Source organism: Ursus maritimus, unplaced genomic scaffold, assembly GCF_017311325.1.
Source record: "Ursus maritimus isolate PB19 unplaced genomic scaffold, ASM1731132v1 scaffold_4, whole genome shotgun sequence".
Taxonomy (NCBI): domain Eukaryota; kingdom Metazoa; phylum Chordata; class Mammalia; order Carnivora; family Ursidae; genus Ursus; species Ursus maritimus.
In genome coordinates, this window is record NW_024426552.1 from 63,780,062 (window position 1) to 63,799,924 (window position 19,863).

A 19,863-nucleotide genomic window follows, 5' to 3' on the forward strand; every position below is an offset into this window, starting at 1 on the left:
GACACATTTTTAAACTTAAGGTTATAGAAAAGTTAAATGTAAAAGGATAGGAAAAGATATGGCATGTGTACCCTAAGTAAAAACAAACAACAAAAAAACTGGTACAGCTATACTAATATCAGACAAAGTAGATGCCTTAGTTCAGGTTGCTATAATAAAAATACCATAGACTGGCTTAAACAACATTTATTTCTCATAGTTCTGAGACTGGAAAGGGCAAGATTAAGGCACCAGCAGATTCAGTGTCTAGTGAGGGTCCAGATTCTAGATGGCCATCTTCTTATTGTGTCTTCACACAGTAAAAAGGGAAAGAGAGCTTTCTAGAGTCTCTTTCATAAGGGCACTGCTCCTCTTCTTTAGGCTTCCACCTTTAAGATCAAATCACTTGCCAAAGTTCCACTTCTTAATACCACCACAAACATAGGAAGCAAAAGTAAGCAAATAAAGAAGTAATTAGTGAGGATAAAGAAAATCGAACATGATTAACCAACATAATTGTCATATATAGTACATCACACCCAACACCTGCATACCATGCATTATTTTCTAGTGTACATGGTGTGTTTACCAAAAGTGTACATTTGTTGAGCCATAAATTCTGTTTCAACAAATTTCTTGGGATTATAATAATATTCAATATATTCTCTAACCTCTGGAGAATTTAGCAAGATTGTCAATAAAGTATAAATTGGAAATCTCCTAAATGCTTAGTAATTAAGCACTATACTTCTGCATAACATATGTCAAAGAAGAAATCAGTATCAAAGTTAGAATATATTTTAATTTAAATTACAATAGAACTGTGATATGTCAAAACTTGTGGAATGTAGCTAAAGCTGTGCTTAGAGGGAAATATATAGCTTTTAGGATTTTTTTCTTAAAAGTGAAGAAAAGCTGTAAATCAATGATCTTAGTGTAAAAATAGAAAAATAGTGAATTAAACTCAAAGATACTAGAAGAAAGATAATAAAGATGTGATGGTTAAGTTTATGTGTTAACATGAGCTGAACTATGGGGTGCCCAGAGATTTGTTCAAATATCATTCTGGGTATTTCTGTGAGGATGTTCTGGATGAGATTAACATTTAAATAAGTAGACTGAGTAAAATAGATTGCTCTCCCAAATATGGGTGGGCCTCATCTAATCAGTTGCCTGAACAGGACAAAAAGGCTGACCTTCCTTCAAGTTAAGATAGGCTGACTGCTTTCAAACTGGGACATCAGCTTTTTCCTGTCTCTGGACTTGAACTGAAACATCAGCTCTTCCTGGATCTGGAACCCGAAGGCCTTCAGATTGGGATTACACCATTGATTCTTCTAGTTCTCATGCCTTCAGACTCAGACTAGATCTATATTATTGGTTTTCTGGGTTTTCAGCTTGCCAGCTAGTCCTGCAGATCAAGGGACTAGTCAGCCTTTGTAATCCCATGAGCCAATTCCTTATAATGAATTTCTTTCTATATAGATACATCCTATCGGTTCTATTTCTCCAGAGAATTCTAATACAAAATACGAGAGCAAAAATTAAAAGAAATAGAAAAGAAAAATATAGTACATTAGCAAAAACAAATCTTAATTCTGTAAAAATACTAATAAAACTGGGGTGCCTGGGTGACTCAGTCAGTTAAGTGTTCAACTCACGGTTTCAGCTCAGGTCATGATCTCAGAGTCATGAGATTGAACCCTGCATCAGGCTCCGTGCTCAGTGGGGAGTCTACTTCCCCTTTCCTTCTTCTGCCCCTCCCCCCATGTACTCTGTCTCTCTAAAATAATTTTTTAAAAAAATACAATAAAACTAAGGCATCTTTGTAAGTCTGATCAAGAATCAAAGAGAAAACAAAAAGGAATACATTGCATTCATCCCAGGAATACAGAATTGTTTTAACTTTTCAAAATCAGTGGATAAATTCAATGTGCTGAATGGGAAAAATATGTAGCCAAGAATACTTTATCCAGCAAGGCTGTCATTCAGAATAGGAGAGATAAAGAGTTTCCCAGACAAACAAAAACTAAAGGAGTTCATAAACACTAAACCAGCCCTGGGAGAAATATTAAGGGGGACTCTTTGGGGGAAAAAAGACCCAAAACAACAAAGACTAGAAAGGAACAGAGGAAACCACCAGAAACACCAACTTCACAGATAAAACAATGGCACTTAATTCATATTTTTCGGTAATCACTCTGAATGTAAATGGACTAAATGCTCTAAACAAAAGACATAGGGTATCAGAATGGATAAAAAACACAAGATGTAACTATATGCTGCCTACAAGAGATTCATTTTAGACCTAAAAACACCTGCAGATGGAAAGTGAGGGGATAGAGAACCATCAATCATGCTAATGGATGTCAAAAGAAAGCTGGAGTAGCCATATTTACATCAGACAAACTAGATTTTAAAACAAAAACTGTATGTAACGAGACGAGGAAGGGCATTATATCATAAGTGGTCTATCCATCAAGATCTAACAATTGTAAATATTTATGCCTCCAACTTGGAGCATCCAAATATATAAATCAATTAATAATAAGCATAAAGAAACTCATTGATAATAATACAATAATAAGGGAATTTAACACCCCACTTACATCAATGGACAGATCATCTAAGCAGATAATCAACAAGGAAACAGGGCTTTGAATGACACACTGGACCAGATGGACTTAACAGATATATTCAGAGCATTTCATCCTAAAGCAGCAGAATACACATTCTTTTAGAGTGCACATGGAACATTCTCCAGAATAGATCACCTATTGGGTCACAAATTAGGCCTCAACAGGTACAAAAAGATTGAGATCATACCATGCATATTTTCAGACAATACTATGAAACTTGAAGTCAACCACAAGAAAAGTTGGAAAGACCACAAATACATGAGGGTTAAAGAACATCCTACTACAGAATGAATGGGTTAACCAGGATATTTAAGATCAAATAAAAAAGTACATGGAAACAAATGAAAATAAAAACACAACAGTACAAAACCTTTGGGATGCAGCAAAGGCAGTCCAAATAAGGGAGTATATTGCAATACGAGCCTACCTCAAGAAGCAAGAAAAGTCTCAAATATATAATCTAACCTTACACCTAAAGGGGCTAAAAAAGGAACAGCAAAGAAAGCCTAAATCCAGCAGAAGAAGGGAAATAATAAAGATTAGAGCAGAAATAAATGATGTAGAAACAAAAAAATCAGTAGAACATGTTAACAAAACTAAGAGCTTGTTCTTCAAATGAATCAATAAAATAGATAACTCTCTAGCCAGTTTTATTGAAAAGAAAAGAGAAAGGACCCAGATAAATAAAATCACTAATGAAAGAGGAGAAATCACAAACACCATCACAGAAATACAATTACAAGAGAATATTATGAAAAATTATATGCCAAAAAATTGGGCAATCTGGAAGAAATGGATAAATTCCTAGAAACATACAAACTACCAAAACTGAAACAGGAAGAGGTAGAAAATTTGAACAGACCAATAACAAGCAAAGAAATTGAATCAGTAATAAATCTCCCAGCAAACAGAAGAGAGAGAGAGTTAAAGAAACCATAAGAAACTCTTAACAATAGAGAATAAACCGAGGGTTGATGGAGGGAGGTGATATGGGGGATAGGTTAGATGGATGATGGCTATTAAAGAGGGCACTTGTTATCATGAGCAGTGGATATTGTATGTAAGTAATGAATAACTGAATTCTACTCCCCAAACCAATATTGATTGCACTGTATGCAATTTAAATTTAAATTTTATTTGAATTTAAATAAAAATTTTTAAAAATCAATGGGCTTTTCATATTAACAAATGGAGAAAAAAGTGTATAAAAGAAAAGTATTTGATAAAAATCAACTTCCCTTTGTGATAAAAATTTCCTGTTACACTAGAAGAAAGGAACATTGTTAATCTGAACTTTACCCAAAACTATGAAAATATCCTCCTTAATGATGAATTAATACACTTTATTTCTGCATTCTGAAATGAGACAAAGATGCCTATCATACTCCTCTTCTATTTAACATTGTACAGCCATTAGTTAGTAAAAAAAAAAAAAAAAAGAAAAAAAAGATGAAAAAGGAAATGCAGCTTATGGAAATCAAAATTGGTACAACCACTTTGGAAAACTGCTTGGCAGTATCTATTAAAGTTAAACATACTCTTACCCCATGAATCAGTATATACCTGACAGAGATTCATATACATATTCTCTAAAAGACATATACAAATTTGTTTATAGTAATGTTATTATATCACTTGTAAAATGAATAAATAGATTGTGGTGTTATCATACCCAAACAACGAAATACTATTACAATAATAAAAGTGAATGAATTACTGCTATAAATATCATGTTTAGAAATAGGAGCAGGACAGAAAAGGATATGTAATGTATAATTCCACTCATATAAAATTCAAAAACAGATACAATAACCTATAGTTAGAAGTCTGTAGTTACTTTTCAAAAAGAGGATAAAAAGGAGATGGAATGTTGATTGGTTAAGGGTATGAAATAGGCTCCTGAGTGTCTTTTTTTTTTTTAAAGATTTTTATTTATTAATTTGACAGAGAGAGACAGTGAGAGAGGGAACACAAGCAAGGGGAGTGGGAGTGGAAGAAGCAGGCTTCCCGCCAAGCAGGGAGCCCAATGTGGGGCTTGATCCCAGGACCCGGAGATCATGACCTGAGCCGAAGACAGATGCTTAATGGCTGAGCCACCCAGGCACCCTGCTTCTGAGTATCTTGTATCATTTTTTCTATTTCTTGCTTTTCTGTTGCATTTTTTGACCCAGGTAGTAGTTTCACAGGTATATTCAACTTCATAATTCATTAAAGACATCCATAATTTGTGTGCTTTTCTCTACGTATTTTTCAAAAAAATATTTATTAAAAAATTAAAAAATATTTATTAAAAATTACTATTCCTGGGGGCGCCTGGGTGGCACAGCAGTTAGGCATCTGCCTTCAGCTCGGGGCGTGATCCCAGCGTTATGGGATCGAGCCCCGCATCAGGCTCCTCCGCTATGAGCCTGCTTCTTCCTCTCCCACTCCCCCTGCTTGTGTTCCCTCTCTCGCTGGCTATCTCTATCTCTGTCGAATAAACAAATAAAACCTTTAAAAAAAATTACTATTCCTGATAAATTTAAGAAAATTTTTCTTCTTTTCATATGCATTTATAAAATATAAATTTCCCTCTTGGTGAAGCTAAATCTGTATCCCACAAGTTTTAATATAAGGCATTTTTGTTCAGTTCTATTTCATACTTTTCATTATAATTTCTTCTTTGACCATAATTACTTAGAAGTATACTTTTTAGTTTCCAAAATATTTTTGTTAATGACTTCAAATTTTATTTCATAGTTGTTAGGGAATATAGTATCTGTAATTTTGATTTTGTGGCATTTAATAATTAACTTAACAGATATCTATCAGATACCTATTTTCTTCAGATACTGTTACAGGTCCCGATGATATAGTAATAAGGAAGTCACCTTACTTCTTTGCCTTCACAGTACTTAAATTCTATTGTGAGAGACAAATTTTTAAAATTATATACACATATTATATAAGAATACAATATATAATTATATAAAAATATATGTAATATATATGTTTGTGACCTACGTGATACTCATGTTTTGGTGTGGTCAGACATGATTACAGAGTGATCTTGTTTTTGTCTTGATTGTGGTCACAGAGTGATCTTGTCAGATGTCTCCTGGGTATCAGGAGCTTCTTTTCTCTTTCTCAATTCTCTAAGTGATTCTAATATTTTTTCATACTTCCTATATCATAATGTTGTATAGTTATCTCAATAATGTATGACATTTTGAGGTGAGGTAGTTTATATTTTGTTATTTACTGTGGTTATTGCTAGTAATGTTTTATAAGCAAAACAACTTCTTTCAGATGTTTCTATGAAAAAATATAATAGCACTTTAGATTATTATTTCATTACATCTTAGGGCTTAAATTTTGAAAGGTCATATTATCCATTCTCTTGCTAAGTGAGATTTTCCAAACTTTTTAGACGTAAAAATCTCCTTTCCGTGGATACCATAGGAATTGGTTTAATGATACATCATTTTCTCTGGTATGTAAGAAGAGCTGATTTGAAGTTAAAATGCATCTTAGTACAGTATTTATGACATTATATAAATTTTATTTTAGCAAATATTTTTAAAGTTTACACTTAATTTTGACTTTTTGAATTTAGCAAGTCATGCCATTTACTTTAGAATGTAAAGAAGCTCAATGTTTTTGTCAAATTAATTTTTTAATATATTGTATGTGATTTAATAGTGAAAACTTTTTTTTTTAAATTTTAACCATTCTGACAGGTGTAAGGTGGTATTTCATTGTGGTTTTGATTTGCATTTCCCTGATGATTAGTGATGTTGAGTATCTTATCCTGTTGGCCACCTGTATGTCTTTTTTGGGAAAATGTCTATTTAGGTCCTCTGCCCATTTTTAATCAGATTATTGTCCTTTTTTAAAAAGGTTTTATTTATTTGAGAGAGAGAGCATGAGCAGGGGGGAGGGGCAAAGAGAGAGGGAGAAGCAGACTCCCCGCTGAGCAGGGAGCCTGACGCAGGGCTCTATCCCAGGACCCTAAGATCATGACCTGAGCCAAAAGCAGACACTTAACCAACTAAGCCACCCAGGCGCCCATTAATCAGATTGTTTTTTGGTGTTGAGTTGTATAAGTTCTTTATATATTTTGGATATTAGCCCCTTATCAGATATATCATTTTCAAATATCTTCTCCCATTCAGTAGGTTGCCTTTGAAAATTAAAAATAGATATACCATATGATTCAATAATTCCACCACTGGGTATTTACGTAAAGAAAACAAAAACACTAATTCAAAAAGATATATGCATCCCTATGTTTATTGCAATATTATTGACAATAGCCAAGCTATGGAAGCAACCTAAGTGTCCATCAATAGACAAAAGCATAAGGAAGATGTGGTGTATATACACAATGGAGCATTATGCAGTCATAAAAAAGGAGGAGATTGTTACCTTTGTGACAGCATGGATAGACCAATAGGGTATTATGCTAAGTGAAATAAATTAAGAAAGACAAATATGATTTTACTCATATGTGTAATCTAAAAAACCAAATGAATTAACAAAAAACAGAATCTGTAGGTACAGAGAACAAATTGATGGTTGCCAGAGGGGAGAGAGATAGGGAATGGGCAAAATGGGTGACAGGGAGTGGGAGATACAGGCTTCCAGTTATGGAATGAACAAGTCCCAGGAATAAAAGGCACAGCATAGGGAGTATAGTCAATGATACTATAATAAAGTTGTATGGTGACAGATGGTGGCTACACTTGTGGTGAATCTAGAATAGCACAGAAGTTGAATCACTATGTTGTACACCTGAAACTAATGTAACATTCTGGATCAACTATACTCAAAAATTTTTTAGTTAAAAAGTAAAGATAGGGGGCACCTGGGTAGCACAGTCGTTAAGCGTCTGCCTTCGGCTCAGGGTGTGGTCCCGGCGTTCCGGATCGAGTCCCACATTGGGCTCCTCCGCTGGGAGCCTGCTTCTTCCTCTCCCACTCGCCTGCTGTGTTCCCTCTCTCGCTGGCTGTCTCTCTGTCACATAAATAAATAAAATCTTTAAAAAAAATAAAGATAAAAAATAATAAAAATAAAATCTTTAAATATGTTATAGCTTCAAAAATATACATTGATTTCATGACCTGTTAGTTGAAATTTTTAAATTTCCTGTTTAAACTAGCTCATTTATTTTTTGTCATTTTTTTGTGTTCTGTTATAAAATGTTGAGGTAAGTGATTAGGTCTCAGGATACTGTATAGGAGTAGCTTATAACCACCACTCTAATTTCTATTTTTACTACTAGTGTTTTGGAATTATTGAAACATTTTTATGCACTGTATAAGAATTTCCATCAGAGAAATACTACTAATGGATTTCAAGAAAATCATCTTAAGGCAGATTTGTGGGCAATATTATCATTATTTGAACACTGGCCTCTTTTTATCCTTTCTTTTTTTTTAACGATAGAGTAAATTTAACAAAATATAACTAGACATAATAACTCGGAATTATATGTTAATAAAAATCATCAGCATGGCTAGCAGTATTTAACTGAATGAGGCTTGAATATGATCATCTATTAATCATTATCTGTTCTCAAATACTTCTATTTTAAAATGAAACCATGTATTTTGTCTTATTTTTTGATTTATAAATAAATATCAACCATTTTTAATGATGTATTCTAGAATACCTTTGTGAACTTCTGAGGGTTCATAAATCACCAGTTTAGAATACTGACATAAGTCAAAGAGAAAATAGGATTTGATATAAAGAAATTAGAAGCCAAATTTGTGGCCATACTTTTTAAGTGCATAGGACTGAATTGCATATTCATTGATTATTAAACTTATCCCATTTCATCCTTTATCTCGTCTTTATTTTCTATCCCATTTTTCTTTTCTTCCAATTTTCTTATTTATTTTTACATTCATACACACACACACACACATTCCCTCAATTTCTCTTGGAATTTGGGAATGAAGACGATTTCACTGGTGAATATTTATTGAAGTAGAGCTTATTTGCCATTTTTTTTAATGTAGGAAATCTATATTCAGGTTCTGGAAAAATTGGCATTCTAAATAAAATTGTATTATGTGGTATGATTTGACTTTATTGTATTAACATTAAACTTTATTTGGAGCAAGTTAAAATTAATGTTAGAATTGTAAAAATGATTATTCTAATGTTTTCCAGCTGCTGATAGGTTATGAAAATGGTACTGTAGTATTCTGGGACTTGAAATCTAAAAGAGCTGAACTGAGAGTTTATTATGATGAGGTAAGTGGCTTCTACTGAAATATCTGAAAAGGATATTTGACTTTATGCCTGTTTTCTACTTGTAAGCTTTATACATTACCATACTTTTATCATTGGGTAACTGTTTGGGTCTGACCCAGTGTCTCATATTGCCTGTTGGCATTTGCCCAAGTTTCAACTCTGGATTGTTCTCCTGAATGAGAATTCTGCCCTGATTGACTATTTTTGGACCTTTTTTGGCATCTTAATATACACTGATGCTTATTATCTATCCTATTCCTTCTGTTAGGTTACATGATTATTATGTATTGCCTCAGTGTCCTTAAGATCTCTAAAAACACTATTCACACCTTTCTAAGAAAATTCTTTTTCTGTGGCAGAAAATTTAAGAGGTCAGTTCAAAAGGACTTATCATACAGTACTTGCCTTCTCAGAATAAAGATTGATTTTGTAAATAGTAATAATAATAAGGGTAAGATCTTAAAGTGTGTTTTATTGTACATAGTTGAAATTTGATTAGGTTTTTACTTTAGTTGTTCAAAGATTGATTCTAGGCCATTAAGGATTTCCCCCTTCAGACGAAGTTAATGTGAAGATAGGCTGGGGCAAAAAGTGAAAAAGGGTAATTACCTCTTGTAGTTTTGGGAATAAAAGTGATTATGTAAGCTCTCAATTCAATTTTAAAAATGGTAGAGTAGGGAGAGAGAAGAAGAAAATACAGGTCAATAATCATTATCTTGTATCACCTGCACTTATATGAGAAGAATGTAGAAGAATTTAAGACAACACTGATATAAACATTTTAAAAAAACAACACATTTCTTTGTGTGCTACCTCCCATCCCCTCATAAGCAGTTGAATTTTTAAGTTTTGCTGCTTAAAGATATACGCTTTTGGGTATCTCATAACTATACACACCCCCAATTCGTTTCTTAATAGTTCTGGCAAACTAAGATTTTATGGTATATACAAGATACTTCTCATAGTGACAAAGAGTTCAGTGGTAAATGATATAGCAACTGGGTAATTTGGTCATGATTGGTGAAAAATACTCTGGCAGGTAATGTCTTACAATTATGTTCTTTGTGATCAACTTCTAGGGCATCTTGAATCATAAGGAAAGAAGGTCCTAGGAAGCTAAGCTAGATTTTTCTTTTATTAAATACACAGAATACAAAGATGAGATTAGATATTGCATCCTCTCTCAAAACTACTAGCTAGATAAGAGTATAAATATTATGAGTATTTAGCCAGTTGGAAAGAGTAGGTCATCTAAAAAAGGAAATCTAGAGGAAATGATAAATCAGCTAGTATTTTTTTTTTTTGGCCTAAAACATTGTAGAAGGAAGACTTCTAACCTTAAAAAGTGAGCAAAAGTAATTTTGCAATGAAGTGTTTAAATAAGCATTAGCAATGTTTAAGTAGAGTACTACACTATACCTACTTTATACCTAGAAATAATTTTAAATATTGACTTATACATATACATGTATATATGCATATAATCTATTTACTTTGATGCATAACTATATATCCTATCATTTTAATGGAGATAGTTATATATATTATTTTACTGCCAAACTTTTAAAACTTTCCTCAGCACTTTACCTCTCATATTTGGAAATAATTCTTAATACTATTATGAAGTGGTTTCTAATAAATCATCAATGATCTCTTGACTACTATACATAGTGACCCTTTCATAGTCTTTTATGTACCTCATTAAACTTGTGGCTTTACATCAGCCTTTCCTTCCTAAAATGGTTTCTTCCCTTGTTTTTGTCTTTCTACCTCATTTTTCACCCTTCCTTTCTCCATCACTGATTCTTTCCTTAGCCTTCCTTTATTTTTTTTTAAGATTTTATTTATTTATTTGACAGAGATAGAGACAGCCAGCGAGAGAGGGAACACAAGCAGGGGGAGTGGGAGAGGAAGAAGCAAGCTCCTAGTGGAGGAGCCTGATGTGGGGCTCAATCCCATAACGCCGGGATCATGCCCTGAGCCGAAGGCAGACGCTTAACCGCTGTGCCACCCAGGCACCCCAGCCTTCCTTTAAATTATAGATACTCTTCAGGATTTTATGTCTTCACTCTCTTCATTTCACCTCTAGTTTACATTTATATCTTCTCCCATCATTTCAAATATTCTAATAAATTTAAAATCCTTGTATCTCTTACCCTTACCTTTCTCCTGATCTCTTGATCCATATATCTAACAATCTATTGTATAAGCCTAGATAAATATCTCATTGGCACTGAATTTATAAAGACCTAAACCTTGTTCTGTGTTCTCTTTTTCAGTTTTTAAATTTTGATTATTTATTCGTTTGTAACCCTGAGGGACATATTTGATCCTTTCTTCTCTATATATCATATGCTATCAGTTTTGTAGTCTCTTGATTCTGTTTTTGTATTGTCTGTCATTCATTTCTTCTCTCTTTTCATTCCCACATTCAATGTTCTAGTCTAAGTTGTTATGTTTTGCCTAAAAGACTATGGTAGCCTTTTAACTAATTGCATTTCCTCTGATATCTTACCTTTTCAGTATATCTTTCACTATCATTTTAAGACATAGATCATGTAATTATCTACCTCAGAACCTTTGAATGGCTCCCAATTATCACCAATACAGAGTCTTTATTCCTTTACATGCGATTCAAAGCCCTGATGTTACCTTTTCCCTTTAGTTTAACGCAATGTATCCTTCTATACACTCCTCACACTTCAGACATTACTGTCTCCTAAACATATTATTTCCTACCTTCAAGTCTTTGCTCCAGCTAATTCTTTATGATGAACTCCCTTCTTTCCTCTCTTGCATATCAAAATCCTATTAACTTTTTAGCCACTGTAAAACTATTTCAACTACCAGAGTAGCCCCTTGAATAGCCATGGATGAATTGAAAGTTTTGTTTTGTAAATCCCAGATAATTTTCAGAAATAACTATATGAATTTACATATTAGCTGTGAAATTTTTTATTACATCAATATTTCTAAATAATCTCTCACAGAGAAAACCCTCAGAGTTTGTTATGAAGATAGCCTTTCAATTCCTTGAGTAGCTGTTGTTTTTTTCCTTTTTTCATACTGGTACCCAGCTTTTTGGGTTTCTTTTCTCTTTTTTGTTTTAGAGAAACTCGATCACAGCTACTGAGTTGACCAAACCAGCTAGTGTTTTATCATCCACATTTTGTTTTCTATCTTTTAAAAGTCTTCTTGAATTAATTGCATTGCATTCATTTTTTTGTTTGTTTGTTTTTAGTAAACCCTTAAAGTTCTTTTTTAAGAAAGGAATAAGATATAATGAAATTAAAAGAATTGGGTACTTATCCATTATATCTATCCAAATGCCAGCTCTTCAGTTATACACTGTTTGACACTCTAATAACAAGCTGGTTTTATGTGCTTACTCTTTTGTAGAATAAGTATACTTCTTTTATTGTACTTATTTTGTTTTTGTGCTATAGCTGTTATTTTTCTATTTGTCTTCTCTAGTAGGTAGAAATTCAGTAAGATAGGAAGAAGGGTTAGGGCTGGAGATTCTCTGCCCACACCATCCGTAGCAAAGCAGTGTGAGAGAACTTTAAATTGACTGAGGTTCATCGAGTTAACACACAGAAGAAGCCTGAAGTGTCATTTCCCTTGAGCCACCTATAGAAGTGGGAATAAGCAAAGAAGATGACAGAAGTGTTTTATTTCTGTCTCTGCTGAACCCCGGCAAAAAAGAAAAAAAAAAAAGTCTTTACCTACTAATGAAGACCAGAGTGAGAGAAGCATAAGCCCAAGGTTTCATGTTATCTGTTTCATTTAATTAAATCTTACTTATCTTACTGATCTTGAGGTATGGCTCATATCCTACATCCTTTATGATATGTCTAATGATTACTCTAGCCATCAAGTATCTGTCACTTTAATAATATTTATTATTTAGAAAACAAATAATAGTTTTAAACACACATATCTTAGGTTAGTATATCGTATATATACATAAAAACTAAATGTTAGAAGTTCCAATCAATAATTATTATTAATATTCATTATTTCAGTCTTCCCTATCTTGCAGTTTTAAAAGTTCCTTTAAGTAAAGGGTAATGTTGTATACATCTATTCAGTTTTTATGCCTACTGGAGCTTCTCTCATTGTGATTAGCACATTATTAAAAGGCCATATAAACTTTATGATTTAGAAAGAATACAAGGTGTGGAAATATGTGATGACATTAATTATTCATTCAACAGATACTGAGTATCTACTTTATGCGAGGCACTGTGCTACCACTGGGGGAAAAAAAAACAACGTATGAAAATGGAATACTTTCAAATTTTATGTAATTCACATCTTCAGAGTAAACTTATAAAAACATTTTGAACCCTTCTCGCTTAAACCCTAAATTGCCAAGTTAAATTAAATAGTGTATGTTAGGGGCAATATGGTAAAGTGATTGAGAATATGGGTTTCGTAGTTAGATAGACCTTGGCTTTGAATTGTGTGACCTGAGCATGTACATCACTTTCTGTAGGCCTATTTCACCATGTGCAAATTGGAAAAAAATACCTGCTTTATAAAATTAATAGAGTTAATATAAATACTTTGCTAAGGGGTCTTGCACATAGTAAGCCCTCAGATGATAGCTCTTAATGTAAATTATTTAAATTGGATACTTTAAGTGGAAGTAAGCCTCTACCTTTCCAGAAATTATCTTCTGACAACCTTGCTTTTACTTCTATGTAAATAATTTCCCAAGGATCATATAGGATACAGGGAGGACATAGAATTTACAACAGAAAGATCTAGGCTATAATGATATTATGAAATGTACTTAACTTTTCTTTATCTCAGGAGATGAGTTTTTGTAGTATTCTATAAGCCTACAGAGGATTGAAACCGAAGCTGGTATGATCTGGGTCAGAAAAATTATGTATGTTTCTTAAGTATTGTTGCTATAATAATTTTATCTCAGAATATTTTTCCTTTGGAATATAGAATGCTATAACGTATCGACTTTTTCCCCCCTCTACTTGTTTTTAATTGCTATTTCATTAGGCTATTCATTCAATTGATTGGCATCATGAGGGCAAACAATTCATGTGCAGCCATTCAGATGGTAGCTTGACCTTATGGAACCTGAAAAGCCCAAGTCGTCCTTTCCAGACCACAATTCCACATGGTAAGGTGTATTTTCAAAAGAAATAAACTCTGGAGATACAGCGCCTTGACTTGAAGGTGGTATCAGTGTGTTTGGAAGAAAGTGATAGGATATAGCTTCTGATTCTAAATACCTCTTTGTATCTCCTTCAGATCCCCACATTATACCCCAACTTTCTATACTTCCCCTCTCCCTGTTCATCCACTTTCCTACTTTGTGATACTTATATAGAGACCTTTCCAACCAAAAATTGGATAATGGATGATTGATGTATCTGAAGCAGTCTTCAGGGTTAAGGAGGTAGTGAGAAAGGCATTATATAGATCTGACTTTCAGACCTAATTCCTATACTGTTTTATAGTTTGTCATTTTCTAGATTCTGTCATTTATTTCCATTTCTACCATTTGATTCCATCAAATATAAGAACTATGGTTTTTACTGTGGATTGTATTTCTTATTATCTTCCTTATCAAAAGGAGGTATTTAAGGTTTATGTTCTACCTGTCTACCTAACTGGAAAGAATAAAAAGTTCGAATGAATGAATATCTTTTATTCTGATGACCATATTATTTCTGCTAATATTAGTGGTGATCTGCATTCCATATTTTCCTTATACCATTGGTTGTTTGTAAGAATAGTGAGGTCGAAACCTAGCAGTTAATCAAACACATTCTATTTTCTAGTTTCTCAGCATTTATTATAGTATCACATTTATAAAACTTAGTATTCTGTTTTTTATAATTGGTGACCCATAAATCACAAGATGAAATTATTTCATCTTGTGTTGGTCTGCCCTTTTTTGTACCATGCCCTTTTTTGTTGCATGCTCCACCTTTAAATGATTAAATTATTACAGCACTTAACCTAACAGCTTTAGAGATTACTTTGCTTTTATGCACTTAGTTTGAGATGCTTCATTTAAAGATTGCCATTATGGAAACCTTGGATAGGTGTTTGCTATACGTCCCACTCAGGTAGAATTATTTGTTTCTATGATGAGTTTACTTCCTCTTCCCACCCCCTACTCCCATTCCTTATGCCTTTTATTTGTATGTGTATAATATGATTTATGCATAAATTTTCTACTTCTATTCTTCTCAACACTCAACTTCTGTACAAGTTCTTTTTGGCTTGATTGGATATTTGATCCTTTCATATGTTTCACCATATCCATATTTATCAGTTCGGGTTGTTTTCTATACAGTTGACCTTTGAACAATATGGGGGATGGGGCATTGATCCTCATGCAGTTGAAATAACTTTTGACTCCTCCAGAACTTATCTACTAACAGCCTACTGTTGATTAGAAGCCTTACTGATAAACACAGTCAATTAACACGTATTTCATATGTTATGTGTATCATATACTGTATTCTTACAATTAAGTAAGCTAGAAAAAAGAAAATATTATTACAAAAGTAATAGGAAGAAAAAAATACATTTACTGTACTATACTGTATTTATTTAAAAAAATCTATTCCTTTGAATTAGTATTTTTGTATTCTTTGGCTAAATACCTAGTAACGTAACTGCTGGATTGTAGGGTAGTTCTATTTTTAATTTTTCGAGGAAATTCCATATTGCCTTCCAGAGTAACTTGTACACCTGAAACTAATATTACACTGTATGTTAACTAACTAGAATTTGAATAAAAACTTAAAAAAAAAAAGCTATGTACAAGTGGACCCACATAGTTCAAACCTGTGCTGTTCAAGGGTCAACTGTAATTCTGTTTTCCTGTTGAAAGAGATGAAATTCTGTTCACAGGTTGTTGAAAACATCAGCATCTGTGTCTCTAATATATAGAGCAGATTAAATTCCTGCTGCCTTACCCTGATTTGAAGCAAATATCAGTGATTTTGACATATTCTTCAGGTTCATTCTGTTACATTTCATTTCAGCTATTTTTATTTTAGAAAATAAAAATTTCTCTAAGTAGTACTTGAGCTGTATCCTGTAAATTTTGATATTGATCTTATTAAAAATATATAATTTTCATTATTCTGTCTGAGGTATTTTCTAATTTCTATTATAATTTTCCTTTGACCTGTAGTTAGACATTTGTTTTCTAATTTCTAAAAATGTTTTATTATAGATTTTTAAATTAATTGTAGTCAGAGAATGTGACATGATATTAGTTCTACAAAATTTACTGTGATTTGCTTTACATTAGACATACACAATTACCATGAAGTTCCAAGCATGCTTGAGAAGAATGTACATTTCCTGTTACACAATGGTCAAACTTGAAATTGTGTTTTCTTTGTACTGTAAATCTTTCCTTAGTTTTTATTGTTTGATTTTTCAAGTTTGAGAGAGGTAAGTTAAAAATATCTATTATTATGATTTTTCCCTGTAATTTTGTTCATTTCTGCTTTATATACTTTATAAATCAAGTAGGTCAAGGTGGTTGATAGCATTAATCAGATCCTCTGATTTTACTGATATTTGACGAGTGTTATCAATTTCTGAGAGTGGTATTAAAATTTCCTAACAATTATAGAATTATCTACTGTTCACTTTATTTCTGTCCTTTTTGTTTCATGTATTTTTGAGGCTTAATTGTTAGGCATCCATTAGGTTTTCCATAGAAAGCATATAGTCAGGTCTTTTTTATTCAGTTTTAGAACATTTAGTAGGAGTGTTCAGCCTATTAATATTAAATGTAATTAAAATGGAATTGGATTTAAGTATACCAAGTTACTATTTGTTTTCTGTTGGTCCAATCTTTTTTTTTGTTCCTGTTCCCTTTTTCTCCCCTTTTTTGCCTTCTGGATTATTTGAAAGTTTTTATTAGGATTCCATTTTAATTTACATGTAGGCATTTTATCTTCAGACTTTTTTTTTTTTGTCAGTTACCTTAGGGATTACAGTATACTTTTCCTAACTTTTCACAGTCTATTAGAGTTAACATTCTAGCAGTTCACCAAAAAAAATGTAGAAGCCTCACAATCATATATATTTATTTACTTTTATTTACTTTTGCAATAGTTATATGTATTACTTCTAAATATATTGTTATAAGTTTTGCTTTAAGTAGTCTTAAGTGTTTTTTTTAATTAGAAGGAATATATTCTTTTGTACTTTCTCTTATTTATAATTTCTCTTATAATTTTATATTTATGAATTTTTATAACTTCATTTGTCCTTGAAGATACAGAAACATCATCTAGTATTTCACTTAAGCTTTCCTTTATCTAAAAATTCCTCTTTTTTGGTTTTATTCTCGAGGGACATTTTTGCTAGATGTACATTTCTGGGTTCACAGTTTGTGTGTATGTTGTTTTTAAGGTGCTGCCCACTTTTAATATATTCCACTGTTTTCTGATTTACATAGTTTCTGAGTGAGAAATGTGTGGTGTTTGACTTTTGGTTCCCCTGTGTATAATGTGTCATTTTCCCCTGGCTACTTTCAAAATTTTTGTAACTTTTATTTCCAACAATTTGGCTATGATATGCCATTTGTTTTCTTCAAGTTCATTCTGTTCAGGGTTCTACTGAGCTACAGAGCTTCTTACATTTAGAAATTTATATCTTTCATAACATTAAGGAAAATTTTAGGCTTTTATTTTTTCAAATATGTTTTTCTGCTCCAGCCTCTCTCTACCTCTCTTTCTGGGACACCAGTTACCTGTCTGGTAGAATTTTTGGTATTGTTTCACAAGTTTCTGAGCCTCTCTTTTTTTGTTGTTGTTAATCATTTTTTTCTCTGAATTTCAAATTGGATAATTCCCATTGATCTATCATCAGTTTAACTGCTCTTTTCCTCTGTAATTTTCATTCAGCTATTAAACCCTTAAGTTATTTTTATTTCAGATATTTATTCCACTTGCTACCTTTTTATGTTTTCTATTTTTCTGCTGAGATTTCCTCTCTTCAGTCATTATGAGTCCTTCCCTTTCCCTCCCCTCCCCTCCCTTCCCTTCTCTTCCCTTCCCTTCCTTCTTCTCCTTTCCCTTTCCACATTGAGGTTAGTTATAATCGCTGCTTTAAATCTTTGTTTGATGATACCAAAATCTGCTTCATACCAAAATCTGCTTCCCCTTGAAGTCAGCCTCTGTTCATAAGAATGACTCACTTCTTCATATATCTAATAAATGGAAGTGTATAATGCATATTATGGATATTATGTTGTATATACTATAGAATATACTTTTGTTACCCCATTCCTCCCTAGCCATGTATCTCTTAAACTGGGAAACCATATCTAGATTCATTATTTTTCTACAAATCAGTATTTTCTATACTACAAAAGTAGGCTTTGTCTGAAACTCAGATTATTGAACAGTAGTTGGAAAAGAGGGTGGTCACAGACGAGTTTACTTTAGTACCTATTTCACTTGAGATTAGCACCGTGGTGACATTGCCCTTGTTGTAGCTGATTTTCACTAGTACTACAGACATTATTTTTCTTTCACAGTAAATTTTAATGGTTTCAAATACTTATTTTTCAATTATAATGCCCTCAGGTAACACACACATACACACACACACATGCAATCTACACACATGATCTTAAACCAAATCCCATCTAATACTTAATAGTGACATTGTTGCTCAGAAACAGGACAGAGATGTCAATAATTATCACTGTTATTTAACATTTTCCTGAAAATATTATCTAATGTATTTAGACTTGAAAAAGAAATATGATATTTAGAAGTTTAGAGAGTTCAAAATTATAATCACTTTTTTGATAATGTAATTGCACAGCTAAAAAATAAAAACTAATTAGGAATACTATGAAGTATAACATGAGAACTCTGTATACAAAACAAAATACGATGGGTGGATAAAACCATTAAAAAAATAGCATCCACAAAAATACCTGGAAGTAAACCTTAAAATAACAGTGAGGTGTTATTTCTGCTAAAGGACATGAAGAAGACTGAATAATGAAAAAAATACCCTATGTATGCATGGGTAGATTCAATATTATGAAGATGTTAGCTCCCCACATATTAATTAAAAATTCAGTTTGTTCCCAAGAAAAATAACAGGTTTGAAAAATTAGACAAGCTTATTGTGTAGCAAAAATAAACATGAAAAGAGGAAAAAATATTTGAACAAGGAGTACTGGTCAGTTACAGGCAGTTTGGAAGGTTAGATGCCCTAAACAATTCTTGCTGAAATAAATACTTACTGAAATGAAATAAATTTATTTTTTAATATGTCATTGTGCTAACAACCATAAAAACACGGTAAACTTAATGATCCAAGAAACATTGTTAAACTAGAAATGCTGAGAGATAAATGGTAAAGATAGAATTTGTATTTTTTAAAAAGATATTTATTTCTGTGAAAGAAAGAGAATGAGCACGAGCGGGGGGAGGGGCAGAGGGAGAAGGAGAAGCTGACTCCCCACTGAGCATTGAGCCTGACATGGGGTTCCATCCCAGGACCCTGAGATCATGACCTAAGCTGTAGTCAGACACTTAACTGACTGAGCCACATAGGTACCCTTGTCTGCAGTTTTATGCTATGCTTCAAAGAACTTAAACTTCTATTTAAAAAATACAAATTTGTTGAAATATAATTCTCAATTCACTAAAGTGTACAATTCAGGGTTTTAGTATATTCAGAGTTATGCAACCATCAGCACAATCTAATTTTAAAATATTTTTTCATCCCCAAAAGAACCGCCATACTCATTAATAGTCATCCTATCCCTACTCCTCTAGCGTTAGGCAACCACTGGTCTTCTGTCTCTGTAGATTTGACTGCTCTGGACATTTCATATAAATAAACTCATACTAAATGTGGTCTTTCATGACTGGCTTCTTTCACTTAGCATAATGTTTTCGAGGTTCATTCATGTCATAGCAAGTCTAAGTATTTCTATTAATTGGTGAATAATATTCTATTGCGTAGATAT

At 32.6% G+C, this 19,863-nt stretch overlaps 1 protein-coding gene across 2 annotated transcripts in view; it reads left to right on the forward strand.

Annotated features, from left to right (window-relative positions):
- Positions 1-19,863, forward strand: part of STXBP5L (syntaxin binding protein 5L) — a 419,474-nt gene that overhangs the window by 222,651 nt on the left and 176,960 nt on the right. For both annotated transcript variants that reach the window (XM_008708188.2, XM_040621308.1), the window contains exons 7-8: positions 8,778-8,861; positions 13,884-14,007. In XM_008708188.2, the coding sequence (XP_008706410.2) occupies positions 8,778-8,861; positions 13,884-14,007 (208 nt within the window). The remainder of the gene's footprint in view (positions 1-8,777; positions 8,862-13,883; positions 14,008-19,863) is intronic.